At 42.2% G+C, this 22,522-nt stretch overlaps 1 protein-coding gene across 1 annotated transcript in view; it reads right to left on the bottom strand.

The window, feature by feature from the left end:
• Nucleotides 1-22,522, bottom strand: part of RAE1 (ribonucleic acid export 1) — a 116,760-nt gene that overhangs the window by 52,917 nt on the left and 41,321 nt on the right. Inside the window, exon 2 of the mRNA XM_085619282.1 lies at nt 12,102-12,198. Coding sequence (XP_085475408.1) covers nt 12,102-12,191 — 90 coding nt within the window. The 5' untranslated portion in view covers nt 12,192-12,198. The remainder of the gene's footprint in view (nt 1-12,101; nt 12,199-22,522) is intronic.

Raw genomic sequence — 22,522 nt, 5'->3', positions numbered from 1 at the left:
AAATGCTACGGTTTCCAATTAAGCCATGTTAGGTCTTGCACTCAGACCCTGACTTCAGTGGAACTAATGCTACATAGGCAAAATGATAAGACAAGACAAATTAAACTTTAAGAGAGCTTAATCTTTTGTTGTCAGGCTTCCCTTCTAGAGCTACTTGCATTTCCAAAGGAAAAGCGTTTTTTGTTTTGATAATATCTTTGGCACGTTTGCTGAATCTTCACGAAATTCTAAAAATTAGTACTTCACCACTGCTCAATTAAAAAAGGCACCGTACTTATCGATACATGGGAGTGCCATTTGGCTTAATATGCAAGACAGTCATTTTCCATTGGGAATGAGAAAAACTTAGAACAAATACTCCCGAAGTATGGATGTTGCGGTAACAGCAGGAAGTGTAAAAGATATTGGCAGACGAACAGCCAATCCCTTCCCTTCTTTCAACCACTGTGTCCAATGAGAATCCATCTAGCAATTTAAAGCACCGACACTTACATATTGTTTCATTTCCTTAATGCAGGCAGAAGGCAGAACGCCGAAACACGTCCTCGCTGAATTAAGTTGAAGGTACCCCGTGAGTGCAGTGAGTCTCAGTAACGGGACGCAGGAGCGATGATGTTGTGAATGGATCCACCTCCATTCTGTGTGCACCCATCAGCAAGAGAGCAGAGTACGCAAAGGTGGAGAGGGGAGCGTGGATATTACTAACCTGTTGCACCACCTTTGGGCATCTGAGGCAGCAGCGTCGACTCAGTCGCCAGGCATACAGGCTGGTAGGAATTGGATATATACCGACCCTTGCGCAGAGTGCAGCAGAGCCCAAGGTTTGACGAGGGGCTCCTCAACCAGGGTCAACATTACAACGAGTGCGGTACCTTTTTTAATTGAGCAGTGGTGAAGGTACTTATCGGTACTTGGGAGTGCCATTTGGCCTAATATGCAAGACAGTAATTTTCCATTGGGACTGAGACAACTTTTAACAAATACTCCCGAAATATGGATGTTGCGGTAACAGCAGGAAGTGTAAAAGATATTGGCAGACGATCAGCCAATCCCATCCCTCCTTTCATCCACTGCGTCCAATGAGAAGCCATCTAGCAATTTAAAGCACCGACACTTACATACTGTTTAATTTCCTTAATGCGAGCAGAAGAAGGCAGAACGCCGAAACGTGTCCTCGCTGAATTAAGTTGAAGGAACCCCGTGAGTGCAGTGAGTCTCGGTAACGAGACGCAGGAGCGTTCATGTTGTGAATGGATCCACCTCCATTCTGTGTGCACCCGTCAGCAAGAGTGCAGAGAGGGGGAGAGGGGAGAGAGAAAAGAGAAGCGAAAGCGAGAGAAAAGAGAAAAGAGAGCGAGAGAGAAAGAAAAGAGAGCGAGAGAAGGAAGCGAGAGCGAGAGAAGGAAGCGAGAGCGAGAGAAGGAAGCGAGAGCGAGAGAAGGAAGCGAGAGCGAGAGAAGGAAGCGAGAGCGAGAGAAGGAAGCGAGAGCGAGAGAAGGAAGCGAGAGCGAGAGAAAAGAGAAGCGAGAGAGAGAGAAAAGAGAAGCGAGAGAGAGAGAAAAGAGAGCGAGAGAAGGAAGCGAGAGCGAGAGAAGGAAGCGAGAGAAGGAAGCAAGAGAGAGAGAAAGAGAAGCGAGAGAGAGAGAGAGAGAGAGAGAGAGAAAGAGAAGCGAGAGAGAGAGAGAAAGAGAGAAAGAGAGAAAGAGAAAGAGAGAGAGAAAGAGAGAGAGAAACAGAGAGAGAGAGAGAGAGAGAGAGAGAGAGAGAAAGAGAGAAGCTTTTGCCCTGTCAATATAACAAAACGTTTGAGATACACTGGTATTTAAAGACAAAACAAGCAGATGCTTGATAATGAGATGACCAGCAGATCTTCTGGGACTACACACTTGCAAAACAAGAAGCTCCAATAAGCTAAAATGTAGTTTTGAGCATGGCCACAGATCGGAGTCTGCTCTGGGATAGAAGTGGTGGTTAGCCCAATGACCAAACTTGTAATAAGGTGTTTCACGTCAAAAAGAGACACAAAGCCGCCAGCTTTAAAAGTTGTATAAGAAAAGTATTTAGGTTCAGGAGTTATAAACCTGGCACTGAGAAGAGATTCAGTGCACGTGGAGAGTAGCAACACTAGAAAGGTCTATGAAAGGGATCACTCTACTACCATCAGGACTCACATGGTCTTTACAGCAGCTATAAATGCTTAATTGGTCTGGACATTCAATCAATCAATCAATTAATCTTTATTCGGATATAATAATATCCACAAAAGAACATGACATTTAACAAAATCAAACATTTCATTATCAAAACAAATTGCACATAGCTAAAAGATTTAAAATATTTCATGTCATCAAAGATTTGCCACAGCAACAGCATTAGGACTTAAAAAACATTGGTCGCCTTGATAGCAAGTACCTCTAAAGTAGCAGCAAAGATATGGTATTGTAAAGTGCGGGGTTTTAACCAATTTAAAACAGGGAGCTCCAACCTGGACCAAGTCCTTGTAAACATCATGACACGTCTCACAAACAATCTGCCAGGCCATACATGAGTTGGCAATAGCAATAACATTCTAACATAAAAAACGTGAATTGCTTTGTTGACAAGTACCCCTCAGTTAGCAGCAAAATATAATATTATTAAGTGCAGGATTATAGCCAATATAAAAAAGGGTGTTACAACGTAAACCAAGTCTTTAAAAACATCATGACGCACCCTAGAAACAATATACCAGTCCATACATAATTTGGATAAATCCTTAGCTAGGTCAATGATAAGGCGATAATAGACATGGAAACTTCGTAAAAGCAGCTATATTTGTGAGGCCCAACCGTCCCTACCCTCCAAGACAAAGGTGTCTACATCTCATTTCTGGTCTTCCTTAATTTTGCGGCTAATCTTAAAAAATTCACGGTACAGAACAACGTGAAAGGGTCAGAAGAAAGTCTCAAGTACAAGAGTCCCACCCTAACCTGGGTAAATGTATTCTTTCTTAAGATAGTTTTTAAAAATAATACCCTTGGGTACTCATAAAAGGGGCAACAAAAAAAAAAATGTAGGGTATCCTGCGGAGATCCCAGATCGCAGCCGCAAGGACCCTTTGATTCAACATCTCTTGCGAACCCTGCGGGAACAGATAAAATATGATGCAACAGATCCAATCTGAATCTAGTCATTAAAAATCTATCATTTTTGTTAAAGATGTACGCCAGGTAGGGTTCTAAGCCTGGTGCTGACTTCGTTAATATGTGGGCTCTCACTGAAACTTTCAATATTTCGCTGTCTTCCCTTGCACAAGCTAAGCGCCGGAGGCATTCGGACTTTATGACCCCCTTAACTTGGGGTGTCAGTGTCATGGGCTCATCAAAATAATTTGCAAATCCCAGCCATTTCAGGGTGTCCTTTACATATTTAATCCATGGTATCCAATAGCCTTTGTCTCTATTAATGCAGTCCTCGAGTATTTGTCTACTTAAGCTAGCCTCGGGGTTGGTCCAAATTTTGATCCAGCACATTATTGGTTTAATACTTAACCTGTCACTGATATAGGGAAGATCAAACTCCTCGTGGACGATATAAGCAGGCGTGCTTTGAGGTACTTGCAGAATCCTTCTGAGGAACTTATTTTCCTCCAATTGTATCAAAGAGGTGTTTCTGAAGCCCCATACCTCACTCCCATACAGGGTTTTAGCACAGCATATTGAATTATACAAATGCAATATTTCGTTTGGTGACCAACGACCTAATCTCGTGGCACGATTCATTATTGAACCCATCGTGCTCGTTTGTTGACTGCATTTGTCAGAAATTAGTGTTTTAAAATTGAGGTGTTTATCAAATAATATCCCTAAATAATTAAAAACCTCAACCTTCTCTAATTTGTGACCCCCAATTTTAAAAGTAAAGTTCTTTGTCGGTCTTTTCCCTGTTTCCAATATATATGATTTGGTGAGATTGGGAGATCAATCTAGATCCGCCATGAACCTGCTAAAACCATCGATAAGAGACTGGAGTCCCCTTCCTGTACGGGACAAAAGGACCGCATCGTCCGCGTATAGGAGAACAGGTATGCTTCTCTTACCTACTCGTGGGCAATCTACCCCCAGCTCTATAAGTGCTTTGTCTAAACCATTTATATATAACGTAAATAAAAAAGGCGCCAAAATAGAGCCTTGTCTTACACCCCTGGTACATGAAAAATGTTCGGTGAGATTCCCCTCGTTGCTATATCTGACCTGAGCAGTTGTGTTCCGGTGTAGCATTTTTAAAATATATATCAGACCTGAATCAACCCCAAGGAGCCCTAAGATTTACCACAGCTTCTCGCGGTTTACCCGGTCAAAGGCCGCAGTCAAGTCCATAAAGCCCAGGAAGACCGTCCCCTCGCCTGCCAAGGTGTACTTTGCCACCAGATTGTAGAGATTAAGGCACTGGTCCGTTGTGGAGCGGCCATTTCTAAAACCGTACTGAGAGGCTGTAATAATCTCATTTTCCTCAGCCCAAGCCGTCAGACGGTTTAGAATGACCTTACCCAGTACCTTCACCGTCACATCTATTAGCGAGATCGGGCTATAACATTGGGGGTCACTCCTGTTACCCTTTTTAAACAGAGGTACAATGCTAGCCGTTGACCATGACCTGGGCATTCCTATCTCCACTGCCGTCTGGACATTCAAGGATAGCTGGCATCAGCTCCTTTATCAGAACCAATAGGACAGACCTACATAGATGCAGTCTTTGGGAACAGAACATTGTTATTCTCTGCAACATGGACTCAAAAGCTGAAAGCTTTACCAATAGGTATTGTTACAAACGCTGGGGAATTCCGCATACCATTACTCCGCAAGTCGTAACATCGACTTGCGGGGGTGGGGGGGGGGGGGGGGGTGAGGTGTTGGGTTTAAAATCCAACACCTTCCCTGTTGTCTGCACAGACTGGAGTTGGAATAGTAAATTATACTATTCCAACATCCAGCGCCCCTCCGCAAGTTGTTGTTCCGACTTGCGGAGTAATGGTATGTGGAATCACAACGCGGTCATTGTAATTACCGCGTTGTGATTCCCTGCGGGGAAAAACACTGCGGGATAAGAACGTACATTCATCCAGAACTGGTGGTCCCTTTGAAAGGAACATATTGCAGATGTACCCCATGATAACAATTACTCAGCAGTACATTGAATACATGGAATCCACGCTCAAATACATAACCCAGAAGCAGAGTGCATTGACAGCATAAAGAAAAAACATGCATTTGCGATGCAATAGCTTAAACTCGAGTAAATTAACATCTATTGCATTGCAAATGCTCATTTTCTTTGAAAGGAGGCACCCCTAGCTGAGACGAGAGCTCTAAAAATACAGCAGTCATAGTAGGCTATTCCCAAGCGTACGTGGTGGGGGAGGAGTGGTACCAGAGTTGAGCTGTTTCCCTCTGCCACAGGCCCGGAAAGCGAGATGAGGAGGGGCAGTGGTGAAATGAAAGAGAAACTTGAGCTGCCTTTAAGAACCCTTCCCTGTAGAGGCCAGCGTCCACCACTCTAGTTATCAAAGCAAAGTGTCTACCATTGTGTATATCGGGCTGTAGCAGAGCCAGCAAACAAACAAAACTGTACCCTTAATGAACCGTCATGATTTTGCTTTTCACCAGACCCTGTTCATGTAGCGCTGAGAGACCATGTGACACGTAAAATTCAGTGCATAACAGGTGAAAGGTTCTGGCGTGAGAGTCCATTTTCGAAACGGATACAGTTCCAAATTGTTGGTACTTAATAATGAAAAAAAAAACTATTAAAATGTATGGCTGGGGGCACACAAAGAAAATGGCCAAGTGGCCAGTATACATGAAAACAAAGTTTCAGACACTGTCACAGGGTCAATGGACAAGTTTGCACAAACTGGGCAAAAATCTGTGGTAATAATTACATTGGCGTCTCAGACGGTCCTTGAAACAGAGGCGTAGCTAGAGCTTGTGGCGCCTGGGGCTATCCCTCAGATTGTCCCCCCCCTGGGGGGGGGGGGGCTGGGAAAAAGGACGGCGAGCACTTGAAAGAGGTCCAAGAGACACTAGTATCAACACTAATAGTTACCTCGATCATGCAAGTTACATGCACATACATAACACGGTCCAAGGCCAGTTGAATACACCGGTGACTGGCAGACCAATGGAAAAGACACAGACTGCATGATCTATCTGGGGACTCAGAAAAACCGCATGTGACATCCATCAGAGAGCTGCGTGAACGAATACCTGGTAATCCCCTCAGCACAATGCAAACATGCACATACATGACACTGTTCGGGGATCCATCATCTACAGCTGACATTAAATTACCAAATATCATAGTCTCCCCAATTAACTGGCTCCATTTTAGCTTCTGTATCTATTAGTTAATAGAAAGCTTTTCAATTGCAGGAAAGAAAACAACGAGCAAAAGCAATATATCTATCTATCTAATTATTGATCTATCTATGGGCAATTTGTCATCTATTATTTGTCAGCAATGTTCTGGATGGGAGGGGAAGTGATTTACAAGAAGCAAAGCCTCAAGTGTATCATGAGGACTATTCCCTAACTCAAGATTGGTAGTACATAATACGTTACCCTTTGCATACTTTATGTATGGCTTGTTTAGTAGTTATAAACAAATACATTTATATATAATAAACATTTAAGAGGAGATAGTGGATTAAATCCGTATGCACACTGAATAGGCCTTGTGAGCATCAGCAGAGATAGTATACTCTAAAGACATAATAGCAAATAATCTCTGAGGAAGAAGAGTGTTTTTTCCACATTAGATGGGTTGCTCTATGGCAATAATATAACATCTGACATTTGTTCTGTGGTATAAAATGGGAGTGGGGGGGAGGGCATACATGTATTAGTATACATTCTCCCCAGTAGCATATTTAATTTAGCCGCATTAATGTTCACTGTCATAGCATAGATGTATATATTGTTCCACTAACATAGATGCCCATAGATATACCCCGAAATACCCTTTCTCTTTACTTATACACATACTTATGTACACATCACAAGCACAAATGCACATCAATATACTGCTATTGATTGGTATTTATATGAAATCTGTTGCCTATTTTGAATACGCACTTAGGCAACCGTTCTCTTCTGCTCCAGAGCCCAAACTAGTTCTGCTTTAGACTCAACACAAAATGGCTTCAGTTTCTGGTAAATTATATAAACAAGCATTTGCAATACAATAGGTCTCGCATTTACGCAAGTTTAAGCTATTGGCATTGTAAATGACAATGCCTTTTATTTCTGTTTTAAAAACTAAAACAAATAAAAGGCTTTGTTATTTGCAATGTCAATAGCTCAAACTTGCATAAATGCGAGACCTACTGCATTACAAATGCTTGTTTTATAGGACTTGTTTGTGAACTGTCTGCCACTCTGCCACTCACTAAAGATCCTTTCCTCCCCTCTGAAAACCGTTTAGCTCTTACCTCACTCAGCCTCCTGTACTGCAGCAGCCAGGGTATCTATGATAGGGGTTGGCCAGCACTGACAAAGTCAAAAGCTGGTAGCCAGCTACAGACCTAATGGTTTTGCCAGTACTTGTTTTTAATAAAGCATTGTACACCTGCTTTTTGGGAACTTCATCAACCTTTGTTCGAAGATGTTAGAACAACATTGAAGGGATTCTGCACACATGGAAATATTTTGATAGCTCTGCTCATTAAAGGGCTCACAGAGCTAAGCCAGAGCATCGGCTGGGTTTTCCCAGTTTATTTGTTGGGTGAGTTGGGCAGGACAGAAGAAAAGAAAGGAAGAAGGGAGGATGGAAGAAAAGAAATAAGGCAAGAAGGAAGGAAAGAAAGAAGAAAAGACCAAAAGGAAGGAAATAGGAAAGAAAGATGGAAACAAAGATATAACAAAGGCAAGAAAAAGGAAGGAAAAAAGAAAGCAAAAAGGAAAGAAATAACGAAGGCTCAAAAAGGAACCAAAAAGGAGAAAGGAAAAAGAAAGGAAAGAAAGGAGCCAAGAAAGAAAAAGGAAGATAGCAAGACAGAAAGTAAAAAAGAAAGAAAGCAAGAACAAAAGCAAGAAAGAATGAAAGCCAGAAAGAAGGAAAAAGGAAAGAAAGGAAAGACTGCAAGAAAGAAAGAAGGCATAACTTAATACAGAAATCTACACAATCTATTATGCTGCGAAGTAGCTTAAGTCAGATAAACAAAGCGCACTCCAACAGCTATTTTCAACACCATTGGCAGGATAACAGAACTGATGAGACCGGACTGTGCCTTTCTTACATTAAAAGCGTCCTGCTATCACATCAGGCTCTAAAAACAAAGGCAACACTGAAGTGATTATAAAGTAAGAACAAAAACACTAGCACTGAAGAGAACTCTCTTATGTGTGGATGTGCTCATTGTGAAAGAGCAAAATGCAGTCACTCAAAGTGAAGTTAACCAGTAGCTTAAGTAGGATGACCCATTGTAAGTAAGTATGTGATACATTCATTTTAGTGAAGTCAAAAGGTTTTGACTAACACCAGATCTAATTATTAATATTGGATGGAAGTGTTTTGCAGGCCTTGCGCATCGAAATCTGGATCATTAGCGAACCCCAGAGTTTGCGATCTGAAGAAGTAACCTTTTAATTCTTTCAACTGGGGAGCCCAAGGTAGCCTTGCACATTTTCAATTTATATGGCTAAAATAAATTTTAAAAACAAACAAACCTTTGTTCTTCGAATATTACATGTTGGATCGTATGTCCAGTAAAGCAACAAAGCACACGTTGTTGCCCCACATTGTGCTAGTAGCTGTTACCTAATCGACACGCCCGTATGATTTAAACAAACCAGCAGGCTTGAAAGCGAAGGCAAGCCAGTCTCCTTAGTTTCATCATATTCACATAACCTTCTACTGGAAACGTTAATTGCAAAGCAAACAGCTTGATAATTAAAAACATGCCCTCTGGTTTTCTCTTTAGAGTCTTGTGTCCCAATGAATTGCCATAAAAACATTTTTTTAAATCCTCCGATTGTATATAGCTGGGACGGACTCACAAGCACCCACAAACGCGGTAAATATCACAGACATAAATTCAAACTTCAAAGCCTGTACGTACCACAATACAGACCCTTGCGCGCCTCTGTTTGATTGCCTGCACACATGTACACCGGCCTATGAAGCGGAGGGCTCGTCGGCTGGATCCCGGACCCTGAGCTGAGAAAGCTCATTAGACTTTTCCCTCTGACCTTGGTCGCGGCGTGCGCACGACCTCACCACCACAACTACGCTAGGTGGTGGTGAGTGCAATGCAGGCACATAGCTGCCAAGGTTTCAGATTGCTGTGTGTGACATATTCATAATTTCAGTGTAATTATGAGTGACATTTGAAAGACTGTGAGTGACACTTTCTCGCGAGTAATACCAAGCAATGAAGACAAGCTAAAACATATAAATATCAGAAATTACACCCATCTGAGCAACGAGAAACTCTTAAGACGCTAACTGCTGCAAAGTACCAGAAATTGAAAGGCACTAACCTAGTGCCTTTGCAACCTGAAGTGATATTTGAGCTCAATGGAACTGACTGGTGATTGCTTGCCTATGGTGCAATTAGAGGAGAACTCCAAAGCTGTCCTGTAGAGATGGCAGGATAATGGTACATCTACCAAAAACGAATGGCTAAAAAATATGTCTTACCTCTAAGCACCCCCACAGTACCGCAACTCCTCATTCAGAGGTTGCATACATCGGTGTGTCCGATTCTGAATTGTACAGTAGCTCCATCCTCATAGAAGCCTTGCAGGAGTGGTGTGGGGCGTCAGCTGCTACAATTTGGTATGGCATTACATAAGAGGGCAAACCAAATCTGCTGTGTTTTTTTTCTTCATTCACGATGCAGAACATGGGGGTGCTGATAATGGAAAAATTATTAACAGCTGCTGACTTTGGCACTGGGAGCCAGGTTCGAGTCTCAACGAACCGGCCCAAAATCTTGTGATTCTGGAAAAATCTGGGAAGTTAATTTCCATGTGCCAAACAACAAATTAATGTGTCCTTGTAATGTAACTGTGGGGCAAGTAAAGCCCTCCAATAACATCGTGTCGCGTTCGCGCCATATAAAACTGCAAAATAAAACATGCTCTGGGAGAAAAGTGAAGTCCCAGTGTGTTTGCAAATCTAGCTGAATACTGTCAAATAAATAAGGCCCCGCCTGAAACCTCCTTCACTTTGGGGGTCTCGTGAAAAAGCCAACTGAATCACCAGGATACCCTGGCGGGTGATGGTGTACTTTCAAAATACAAATCTCCACCGCCACCGAGTGCCACCGTAGATTAGGGAACACTTAAAAATGTCAATAAAAGTGCTCACGTCGTTTGAGAGGTGAAGTCCAAGTTGGGCACGAGGCTGCAGGATCAGCGGTGACAGGTACTCTAACTCGACACTCCAGTAGCTTGGCAAGTCTGAATGAGGCCGAAATTATTTAGAAATAGTGAAGGTGGCTGCAATAATTTCGGCGGGCCCGGGAGTAAATTAACAGCTGAGCTACAGGCACGGTGACAGCTCGGGTCGGTGCGAGGTACCTGCAGCAGCGTTGTGAACTCCGGCGCCATCATTCAATTTGCGGCACCACCAGCAAAACGGCCAGCACGGAGGCGTTCACCTTGCTCAAATCTCCCGGCCCGCTCCAGCAGCAGGATGTGACGTTCCCCGCGGCGCTGCAAAGTAGCACAACCTGGCGTTCTAGTCATTGGATCATGACGCCAGGCTTTCGTCAGAGCCGCGCCGCGGGTGAATGATTACAATAGTGCAGTTGAGTGAGCTCAGGCGGCGTTCATAATTTATTTGGGGACACTGACACTACTGTAATGACACTGTAGTGTCAGTGAGTGTCCCCAATTAAATTATAAAGACCGCCGCAATGGGCCACCAGTGTGCCGCCTCCTAATAGTGCCGCCTGGGGCGGTCCGCCCCCACCGCCCCCCCCCTAGCTACGCCACTGCCTTGAAATGTTTGTGTCCAATATACATACATACACATCTAAACCCAAATTAGAGAATAACATGTCAGTGCAACAAAATTGTATTCGTTACAGTTGCGGTCTCTTTCCTTCACAAAGAAAACATTGCTGTGTGCTCCTCCGGTTTACCTACACCGTGTAGCGTTAATGGACTGCCTTATCTCCTACCGATTCTCTCGTAATTAATAACTGATGCGTTCAGTGGAGCACTGCAGGTACGTGTTAGCACACAGCAAGGCCTGCAGAGAGGAGCTGCGGACAGTGGAGGAGTAGGGATATGTTATACGGCCGCATTCTCTTGAGCGAATGGGAAAAACTGCAAGCCCATGAATTATTCCCCGGCTCCACCACCATATACCAGCAGGGAGGCACAACACCCCCAGCACTTGCAAGTGGATTGAGCCACTGGCGTTGCCACTTTAAAATATTGCTACATTCCCATACCACCTTGAAATAAAATGCTATTAAAGTGCTAATGCTGCCTGTGCATGGGTCACCATATACCAGAAGGGAGGCACCGCACCCCGCGCTTGTGAGTGGATTCAGCCACGATGCCACCACTTGTAAAACATAATCACAACATACCGGTGAGAAGGCACGGACTGTGGGCTGGGGGAGTGGGGGGAGGCAAGGGCAGTAAGAGAACCTCATTAAAGAAAATAGTGCTCACAATATAAACAACACATACCGTGCAACACTTGAAGTAAAGGGGCCAGTAGCCATGGAAGGTTACAAATGACGACATGGCCATCATAAGGAGGGACTAACAAGCCTATAAACCAATCGAAAGGCAGCATTTAGAAAGGACAAAGACACAAGCCAATGGAAAAGATGGGAGGGGCTTCCCTCACGCAGAGAACTACCACAGATCAACCCCAGAGAAGCACTTGCACGCTGACTCGGGCTCGACCTAAAAATGGCCCTGCTAAAAAAAGTATACAGAATATTTAAAGTGAAAAATCCAAAACACATTTTATGGATTTGACGAAATCCGTGAAAATAATATTCCAGGCCACCCAATAATCAAAATGGTATTAAATAGATCAAATGCAGAACAGAATTAAAAGAGAATTTTAGAGATATGAATAATTTTGACTAATACCTTCATGGGATTGTGGTTATCAGTTGGTGTGGATCCAAACATGCTGGTGCCGCCAGTTCCAAAGCCGGTGCTTGATCCAAACAAACTCATGTTGGCTCTGTGAACAATAAAAACAAATAATAGAACGTCATTTAGTAGAAGACTCACACATTCCGGTGATAATATTCTCAAAGAAACACAGTAGCCATGTGTGGTGGCAAAGTAGGCTAATGTATCCACCAAAGGAATTATGGGCTTTCCCTCGTGATCACTGGTTCGAAACCTGCAAGGTCCCTCAGACAAAATGAGTACAATACAGCTGGGTAGAAATAAGCATCTTATTTCAGTGCCAAGATACTCTTCAGGTTAAACTTCAGGATACATGCGTTCTTTACAAATACACATTATGGTGTTGTACACACACTTTACAGCAAAAACAAACCAAATTCCAAATACAAAAGTTTGTTTCGGTGGTGTAATACCTCCCTTGATCTTTATGGATTATAATTCTAGTTTTTCCAATGTGCACATGCACCACATGGCTGTCTTTTTAGCGTGAAGGTAATTAAAGAATTGCATATAGATTACTGTGAAAATACCCACGTTTTAACCAGCAGTAAGATACAATGTGGTTCTCTGCCCTCCCAACCCGTGTAGTGGTTTACAGCTTAACTATGGAGATTTGACTTTCTATGGTTCAAAATGTATTTAAGTGAGACACAACTAAGAGCTGATAATAGAAAGGTCTTAGAACGCATTTATGGGAGAATTTGCAGTCAGAAAGGAATGGTATGAAATACAGTGAGGTGGGCAACAATGTCTTGAAACTGATATGACTGAGTACTGAAAGCCAGTGATTGCACAACAGCGTTAGGCAAGAATTATGACTGGATTATCTCCGGGTATCTCGAGCGTGGACACCAAAGACATCACATAAGATACAATGACAATTCTAAATAATGGTGACTGTGATGCTAATTCACAGCGTAATGACTTAAGAACAGCTATGATCTGCAGGTCGCTAGACTGAATACCTTTAAGTTCAAATGAGCCTTCCTTTCTTCTGAGGTGGGTAAATGAAGCATTTACTGACATGTGAAATAGTAGGGCCTGGTATTTACAGTGCTTAGAGATGCCAAAACAGTTTTTTAGAGCACTAACACAATATTATAGCTAAGAGTAATGCAATAATAGTTATTGTGTCTAGCAGAACGCTATAGCTCTACAAAGCAATTTTACATCAAAGAAGTGCAATGTCAAAATAGTTTTGGGAGCACAGGAACACTTTTGGTCTTGACTTGCCCCTTATGTAACTGAGAAGTATTTCTTTGTAACAATGATAATACCTGTGCAAAAGTGAACTTCAAAAGGGAGGAACCAAATCTGGGCGATCACTTTCCACTTCTAAATACCTCAACGAGAGAGTCTCCTTCCACGTACCCAAGAGGAACCTTCGCTCTGCAGACCTCGCCCTCGCAGAGACCCCCCCCCTCCCGCATCCACAGAACCAGAGCAGGAGGAAGAGCTTTCTCCTACGTCGCAGCCAAAGCCTGGAACGAGCTCTCAGTGAACATCAGATGGTCCTGCACACCTTCAGGAAGAACCTCAAGACCTCGCTCTTCGACTGAACCGGAGCTGCACCACCCCCCTCCCAGCGCCTTGAGACCCTCACCGGCGAGTAGCGCTCTTTATAAATCCCCTCCTTGATTGATTGATTGAGTATAGGAAGAGTGATTAGTGGGAATCAATGAACTAATTAATTATTGATTTATAAAGCATACTATTAACCAACAATGGGTGCCCAGCGCATTACAGGTACAGGCAGTTATTAGAAAAAATATATGTTATTAAGTTACACATAGGTTTTGAGACGTTTTCTGAAATCGGTGTAAGATGAGGTGGCCTGCAAAAGATGGTTGGAATTATTCCAGGCTTTAGGAGTTACAAAGTGAAGAGAGTGGCTTTCCTGACTTTGATAATGCGTGGAATCGGTAGTAGAGTGGCAGAAGTAAAGTGGTGGCATCTTGCTGGGATAGAATTGTCGAAAAGATTTGGTATGGACATGGGACCTGTGTGGAGGGTGTCACAGCGCCACATACAAAGAGCCATAATAATACATTGCTCTCACATGTGGAGCCAATGAAGAAACTGAAGATGAGAAGATAGGTGGAAACATTTCCTAATGTTCATGATAAAGCGTGCTGCAGCTGTACCAACAATCTGAAGGCAACTGAAATAGAAATTGGGATGTGCTGTAGTCCAAATCTATAAACTTATAACAAGACTTTACATGGAACTTATTTCTGAAAACAATTTATTACCACAGGATATTTCTGTGTAGATTTAATCGAAGAAAGAGAAAATAATCATAAAACAGAACATATCTGTCAAAAATGAATTGAAAAAGACCAATTTTGGCTGTCACAAATCTCAGTTTAGCCGAGCCGAGTTATTTATTCTCGTTGTGATACAAAACATGCAGGCACATACTGTATATGTGAATAGTGATAAGATTAAAAAGTGTTCATGGTTACTTCACTTGGGGTTCTCTATCGAACATGGAAAAACCAGTGACAATAATGTGATTTTGTATTTAAAAAGGGTTATTGGTATATACAAGGACGTCTGAATAATCACTTTGCCTTTGGAAAAGGAGCGACCAGACACTGGTGCTTCTGCATAGAGACTGTCCTTTAGTTGGTGTCGATGATGTTTTGACCCTGCTTGCGATAGGAGGGTCTCAGCAGGATTGTTATGACCTGGGGTCTACAAAATACGCTAAATTAGAAAGAGACGCATCTGAGGAAAGTGGTATCTATAGTTTAAGGAATAAGTGACAACAATAGGGCTGTCGAGGCTGAGACACGTAATCCTTACCTAAATAATTTTTCTGTGTGGATCGCAACTCATTTGTCCTGTCATGAAGGTCTTATTATGCTTCCTGATTTACTGGGATATCTCGATATTGTGTTCTTCCCTCAGGAAGGGTCAGATATGGAAAAGGGTTCTTGGTTTACCCGAAGAGTCCGATATGGATATGGGTTGCCTAAAGGTAATGGTAAAGGGCCTAAAATTACAGTTTGGCTATCCATTTTGCACTATTGCGATGGGTAACTGTAATTTATATAATTAAGTTACATGACGACTAATGGACTCACCGTGGATAAGAGAGCCTGTATGTGCTCCCAATAGAGTCACTGGCCAGTGCAGCAATACCTCCTGCCATGCCTCTTAATGGCGCCTCGGTCCATATGGAACTTTCTATTTATCGAGGCGAACTCCCGGTCAGAGAGTAGCCAGTTTTCAAGACGTTGTGTGCTGTCCGTCCCGGAGGCGTGCAACAACTAGACCTATGATGCAGAGTCTGGAAGGATTCTCTTGTGCACGCGCTTGTACAGCGGTGAGGACACCGTGTTATATGCGCCACTTGAAGAAGGATTGAAGGAATAAAATTATTTTTTAAGGACAAATTTGACTGTTTTGATGACTTATGGGTGTGTAACGAAGGAATATGAGTTTAACGGTCTGCTTAGTGCAATACTCCACCTGTGCCTCTAATTTTCAATTACATTACAGTCAATCATGATAAAAAGAAGAAACAAGCATTTGCAATGCAATAGGTCTCGCATTTGCGAGAGTTTAAGTTATTGGCATTGTAAATGATAATGCCTTTTATTTATGTTTTAAAAACCAACACATAAAAGGCATTGTCATTTACAATGTCAAGAGCTCAAACTGTTGCAAATGCGAGACCTATTGCATTGCAAATGCTTGTTTATATATCCCTGTGATCTAGGACTACAAGGACACGTTAAAGTAAGCACTCCAAGGGGAGCATGAAAAACTCATCAGGAACAGAATTCAACCATAACATCTAGAGCGGCAGACCCAGAGCCCCTGGACATCCGCCTGCCCACCATCCATGCTGCAAACACGGAATTCAGCGCTAGCTGACACCAGAAAGTACGGTTTTGTTCTAAAATTGAACATGTCTCACAAGATCCTGACAAAGTTGCAATAACAACAACAAAAAATATATATATATACATAGAAACCGAGTCAACAAAAGAAGGTGTGCCGTTTCACTAGATTACGTAAAAAACAAATACGCACGGACCTTCACGGACATTTCTTACTACAGCATTTAAAGGAAGGCACCATTCCATCAGGGCTTCAGATACGTAACATTCCAGTAGTTTTGATAGACGACCCAATCTACAAGAAAGGTTACAGTTGCATAGAGACCAAATGCAGCAGGGACCTTATGGTCCTCACGGTGGAGACAGCCCACAGACTTTCATTGATACAACTACAGGAGATCACGGACCTTGAAAGTGAGATTAAAAACAATCCTAATCTTACGGATGCGAAGGCCTTATTGGAAAAAGTCGAGAAAGAAATTCTGGAGTTTAAAGATTACACGGTTATCCAAAAAAGTAACAAATTTGAGCAGGACAAAAAGAATTTTTCGTTGGAATCTACTTATCCCTACCTGAACAAGGATTTCTATTCTACCAACGATTCTAGAAATTATCTCCAAAACTATCAGGGGAGATCCCGGAAGAGATTCATTAACTTTTCAGAATCATCATCATCTTCTAGTGAGACTACAGATACAACGACTAGGGCTAATCAGAACCAAAGGGGTAACCAACAAAATCAGGACCCACAAACATCTAATCAGGAAGTACGTTTTTTAGGCCGAGGCCAACGACAAGGCAGAGGACGGTTGCGATATTCCCAACCATGGGAAATGAGGACACGACGCCAATATTACAGGAGTTAGCTTCATCACCAATTTATAACTTGTCTGACAAAATACTCACAGTAGCGGAAATTTCCATTCTTCAAAAAGGACTAAGCTTTGTTCCTTCTAGATCTACAGACTTCATCAAAATGAAGCTAGAAACCATGGAGTTCTGTCGCAAAATCCGTTTGAAAACATTTTTTTCTGAGACAACCGAAGCAGTAACGGCAGAAATCACCGGACTAAAGAGGAAATCTACTTTTTGTCCAACAGGACCCAAGGTTCCCAAGGAAATCGCAACGTTTGAGAGAACCATCTTATCAGGAATACAGGCAATGGAAAGCAAAAAAAGCTTTGTGAGGTTTAATTTAGCCAAAAAGGAGAAAGATGCCCTTATCGACCTGCAAAATGATAGATCTATAGTAGTAAAGCAGGCTGACAAAGGTGGCGCAGTGGTCCTTTGGGACGTCAATAAGTATAAGAACGAAGTACTCCGCCAATTGGAAGACGTGACCTGCTACCGGAAAATTACAAAAGACCCAACTAAAGAACTACAAGACCAACTGTTTCATATCATAGAGGAAGGCTTTTCACAAGGTTTCGTGGGCCCTAAAGAACGCCTGTTCCTGAAAAATATGTATCCAAGGATACCGGTCTTTTATGCCTTACCCAAACTCCACAAAAATGAATTGGACCCCCCAGGACGACCCATAGTTTCTGGGTGTGAATCACTCATTGAGCCAGTGGCTCAATATATTGACTTTTTTCTGAAACCATTCATCAATCAGGTTCCGGCACATTTGAAAGACACCACTGCTTTCCTGAATAGAATCACATCCGTGCATTTCAACAAAAGTACACAACTGATGGTTACAATGGATGTGGTGTCACTCTACACCCAAATCCCACAAGATCAAGCTTTGGAGGCCTTAGAGTGGTTTTTAAGTTTAAGAGAGCGACCAGTACAAGTTCCAACGGAATTTCTTCTGTCTCTGGCGAAGTTTGCACTATCTAAAAATTACTTTTCTTTTGACTCAGAGTTTTTTTACCAAATACGAGGCGTGGCCATGGGTTGTCCTTTCGCACCTGAGTTGGCTGTTCTATTCATGGGTTTATATGAAAATAATTTCATATATAATAACAACCCGTTTGTTGCAAATATTTCCAACTATATGCGTTATATCGACGACATTTTCTTAATTTGGACTGGCACACAGCAAACACTAGACGAGTTTATTTGTTGGCTCAACGGAAGATCAAATGACATCAAATTTAGCAGTGTCTCGTCTAACGATTCAATCACTTTTCTGGACGTCAAGGTAGTGGCTTCGGATGGAGAGCTCGAGACCACACTTTTTAGAAAAGAGACAGACCGGAATAAGGCACTTCATTTTACGAGCAACCATCCTCGTAGTCTGAGACAAAATCTACCCTATGGTCAGTTCTTGCGAATTCGCAGGAACTGTACCAAAAAAGAGGAATATTTCAGGCATGCAAACAAATTAAGAGATCGCCTCCTTGAGAGGGGATATCCAAAGAAACTAATTAAACATTCTTTGAAGAGAGCTTGGTGGACACCAAGAGAGACATTGCTGGAGCAAAATATTAGGAAAAAGGGTGACAGATCGGTCTGTGTGACAACATTTTGCCCTAACAGCCACCAACTCCGCAAACTCATCCTGGGCAATTGGCATTTAATCAAGGACCTCCATGAGGATTTTTCTAGACCTCCAATGTTTGCTTACAAAAAGGAGAAAAGTGTAGCTAACTACATAGTACGTGCTGCCCTACCAAAAGAAGAACAGCGTACATTAAGGAGTATGCTTAACCTACCACCAGTTATGGGGCACCACAAATGTGGAACATGCATAAACTGTGATCAGACCATAGAGGGCGATGTTTTTTCTTTCAATACCACGCACTGGAAGCATAACACATTCAGTAATTGCAAAACGAAGAATGTCGTTTATGCAATAATTTGTCCGTGTCCTAAGCTGTACATTGGGAAAACAACCCAGGAGGTGCGACAACGTATCATCCAGCATAAATCTAGGATCAGACGTCGAGTTGAGAATGCCCCTTTAGTCCATCACTGGGTCACTCATACACACAGTGAGGCTGATTTGAGATGGACAGTTTTGTCCAAAATTGAAAGAGATCCACGTGGAGGAGATTTGGAAGGCCAATTAAGCCGTCGCGAGGCATTATTAATCATGAAGTACAATACGGCTATTAATGGCCTGAATGAAGTCGCTGAAATTTTCAGACCAATTGCTTAATGTAAAAAGAACACCATTTCGCTGTCGCTGTCTCTATGGTTTGGGCTTGGTCTGTCCTGCTGTTTTAATTTTCCATACAATTATAATTGATGGACAGTTCCGATCATTGTTCTAGCCATGCATTCCTCCCCGCTTTGGGGAAGCCTTCCCCGGTGTTTAGGTGCGTAACCAAGGAATTTTTTACATTCGGGAACACACAACTATATGAGAGGAATTTTTAACCATAACACCCGGAAGCCACTTCTCGGTTTCTTTTTCATCCTTAGTATTCCAATTTGAAACACTCTTCTTCAGGTTCACGAAATCCTAGCCACATTTTCAAAAACACACCTGTAGGGGCGCCGAGCATAAACTACATGTACCAGCAAGCTTTGCGCTTCTGGTAGTCCTAATGAGCTCTAAACGTCACTAGTTCCCACAATGCTGTGTGTATCCTCACTCGTGGTTTGACAAGGTTGTGGACGGATGGAAAATGTACTCCCGGTAAGCTTGCGGGGAAAAAGGATTAGTCATGTCAAGGGAACAGGAGCTCTGAGGTATCAGGTCGTAAGAGTCCCCGCTGATGACTTATACAGCTCGTTTCGTTTTTTCAGATTCCGGCGCGGGAAAAGCATCTTGAAGTTGACTGATAAACTTATCTAAGTAAGTTCTATACTTCATACAGCTGGTTGCAGTCCGGGCTTTCGAACGCGTATGTTAACGATTGTTTAGAGTTGTGAAAGAGACGACGATAGTAAACGGAATTCGTTCTCCCTCCCTTTAGATACACAAGTATTCAATCATTGGCAGCCGGAAAAGAGGACACGTTCCCCTGCTCCAGTAAGTCGAGCGAGCATTACCTATCTTTGTCCAAAGTCCGCTGTGTGTCCTGTGCTATTTGTATAGCCTGTGGTAGACAAGTTGGAAATTATAATATAGTTGGTGTGTTTGGTGTTTTTATGTTTAGGTCCCTCTGCATTGGAAACGACTTGCATCCATTTCAGGCAGATAGATTTCTACGTTTTAAGGTGGGTTTTGAGAAGCCCTGTTGGTGCTTCGTAGGTACTCTGAGTCACAATATCACATCCTAAAACCTTTCTATTGTTCATTTCAGAAATTGGTTGGTCCTGAGGAGAACCCATAATTCTGGGGTTCGAAACGCGTCGACCAGTTCTTATTTCCTTGTGTCGCACCGCTCTCAAAAATTTTATTTCCATGTGAAGTTTAAAACAATTTGTTATATTCATTTTGGCAATGCAAAAATGAAATGTTTTTGGACGTTTAAATTGAGATGTAATTAATTGTACAAGGGAAGAAAGGTCGCCACAAGGACCCAGTTCTTTACAGTGTATGTATGTTTTTTGTGTATGCATGAGTATAATGGCCATGAGTGTTTGATGAATGTTTGCATATATTTTTTCTTTGTTTTCAGGGGATCATTAGTTATGTGTCATTGTAATATATGTCTTGTAAAATTTTGTATATAAGACCTTAGCGCAAAAAAAGAAATGTTTCTGCGCAAAATTATTTCTGAAATATGAAATAAATTTAAATCATTTCCGTCAAATAATAAGGAAATTCATAAAACCCTCCTCTCAAGTTTCATTTCTTTTTAGGAGCTAATAAAGTATTATGTTGAGTTTCTCAGCTTGAACTGTTTGTTCTGTTTTCCTAGTTTCACTAGCTTGGGCATCCTACACCAGAAATCAATTGTTTATTTTAGTTGTATAATAGAACTGTACAGTTTTCGCCCAGGATTCAGTAACACATTTCACCTGAACACATTCCAAACTCTCTCGTGACAGGCAAGATCAAACCAGACTGCATGTGGGGACAACCAGCTGGGGGCATAACATATCTTTATTTTCACACAAAAAATAGCATGCATGCGACCAAGAACGACCCACTCCCCCAGTCACCACCCTCCACGCCTGCCCTCATAAGATTTAAGGAAGGCACCACTTTACACCAACAAAATTCGTATGTAACCCCAAGATCCTGCAGTAAAACCAATATTATATCACTCAAGACAATCCGAAAGCCAATGTCCCCACCCTTTACTGAGCATGCAGACCTATGTCGTCGGGCTTCTTCCTTAAAACTGATTTTCTGCAATTCTTACAGCATTAGACGTTACATCACAGCACCCTATCTATACACATGCAGACCCAGAATATTAACACCGAGATGAAGGCAGTAAAGAAATACGATGCACTGTTCTAAATTCCAAACGCATAGAACACATTGCTCCAGCCAGCCGCTCAATATAGGATACAATCAGTAGCAACATACAAATAACCCAGGGCAGTGGATGTGCACAGAAATATTAATATACACAGAAACACAAACAATGGCTGCATATAGCAAGATTACTTAACAACAGAATATGATAGTTTTCTCAAATCAAAAGGACGAATTCAGGTGCAGCACAGCAACTACCACGCAGATTGCGGACAAGGGTAGTAGTACTAAAACAGGGTTGTCGTGTTGGTGTTTTTTCAAGCAGTTGCTTGTGTGATTGGATTCTTAAAGCGTACTGATGAAAGTGTTCCCACCTTTCTGTCCTACAGGTCTGCCCCTTTCAGACTCACTCCTCCCCGCACCCTCCTCTGCCTCTTTTCTCCCTGCCTCCTCCTCTCCCTTCCTCGCTCTCAGCCTGCATCTCCCTTTCCTCTCTGCCATATTCAGACAGCGTTCGCGTCTGAAAGGCCGGTCCCTCAACATTACACCTCCAGAAACAAGCATTGGCATAGCCAATAGGTCTCGCCTTTGGGACCTTATGTGTTTAGCCAGAACTTTTGGCTATGTTGTAGAGCATTGTGGCTGCTGTGCATTATGTTGAAAAGTAATATTAAAAAGTGTTAAGCATTTTTTTTACCTTTATACAAATGAAGATGACATTATATTCTATTGAAAAACCTGATTAAAAAAAGATTTTAACATAAAAAATGTCTTCTAGTTTTTTTTTTTTACTTGCACCGCTGGCAACTTCTTCCTGCCTGTTCTCTTGCTTCTTTGTTATAAATGTTGTTGTTATGGGGGAGCGGGACATAAATAACGGGGGAGAGGAGTTTGGAAAACAGTAATTTAATTAGAACACGAGCAGCGGACAGACACTAGGGGAGAATCAACAGATGCCAGATTCCAAGGGCAGACTGATGTGATGCTTAGGTGGTGCGCTGATGCAAAATGGTGGTGTTGAATGATGTTTGGTGCTCAGGTGGTGACACTAAATACTGTGGATTGGAGGTATGTTGTGGATTGTGGAGTTAAAATATGTTGTTTGGTGTGTAATCATGCGTTGTGTATTGGAAATGTATAGAGTTGAATTATGTGGCCTGGAACTGTGGTGTTGAGTGAAATTATGCTTATTGAAATTGTGTCATGGTGTGGAGTGCATTTATGTTGATTGGTGGTATGTGGTATAGAGTGCATTT

This window comes from Triturus cristatus, chromosome 7, assembly GCF_964204655.1.
Source record: "Triturus cristatus chromosome 7, aTriCri1.1, whole genome shotgun sequence".
NCBI classification, from domain to species: domain Eukaryota; kingdom Metazoa; phylum Chordata; class Amphibia; order Caudata; family Salamandridae; genus Triturus; species Triturus cristatus.
Note: the sequence above shows the minus strand (reverse complement) of the source record. Positions and strands in the feature narration are given on the sequence as shown.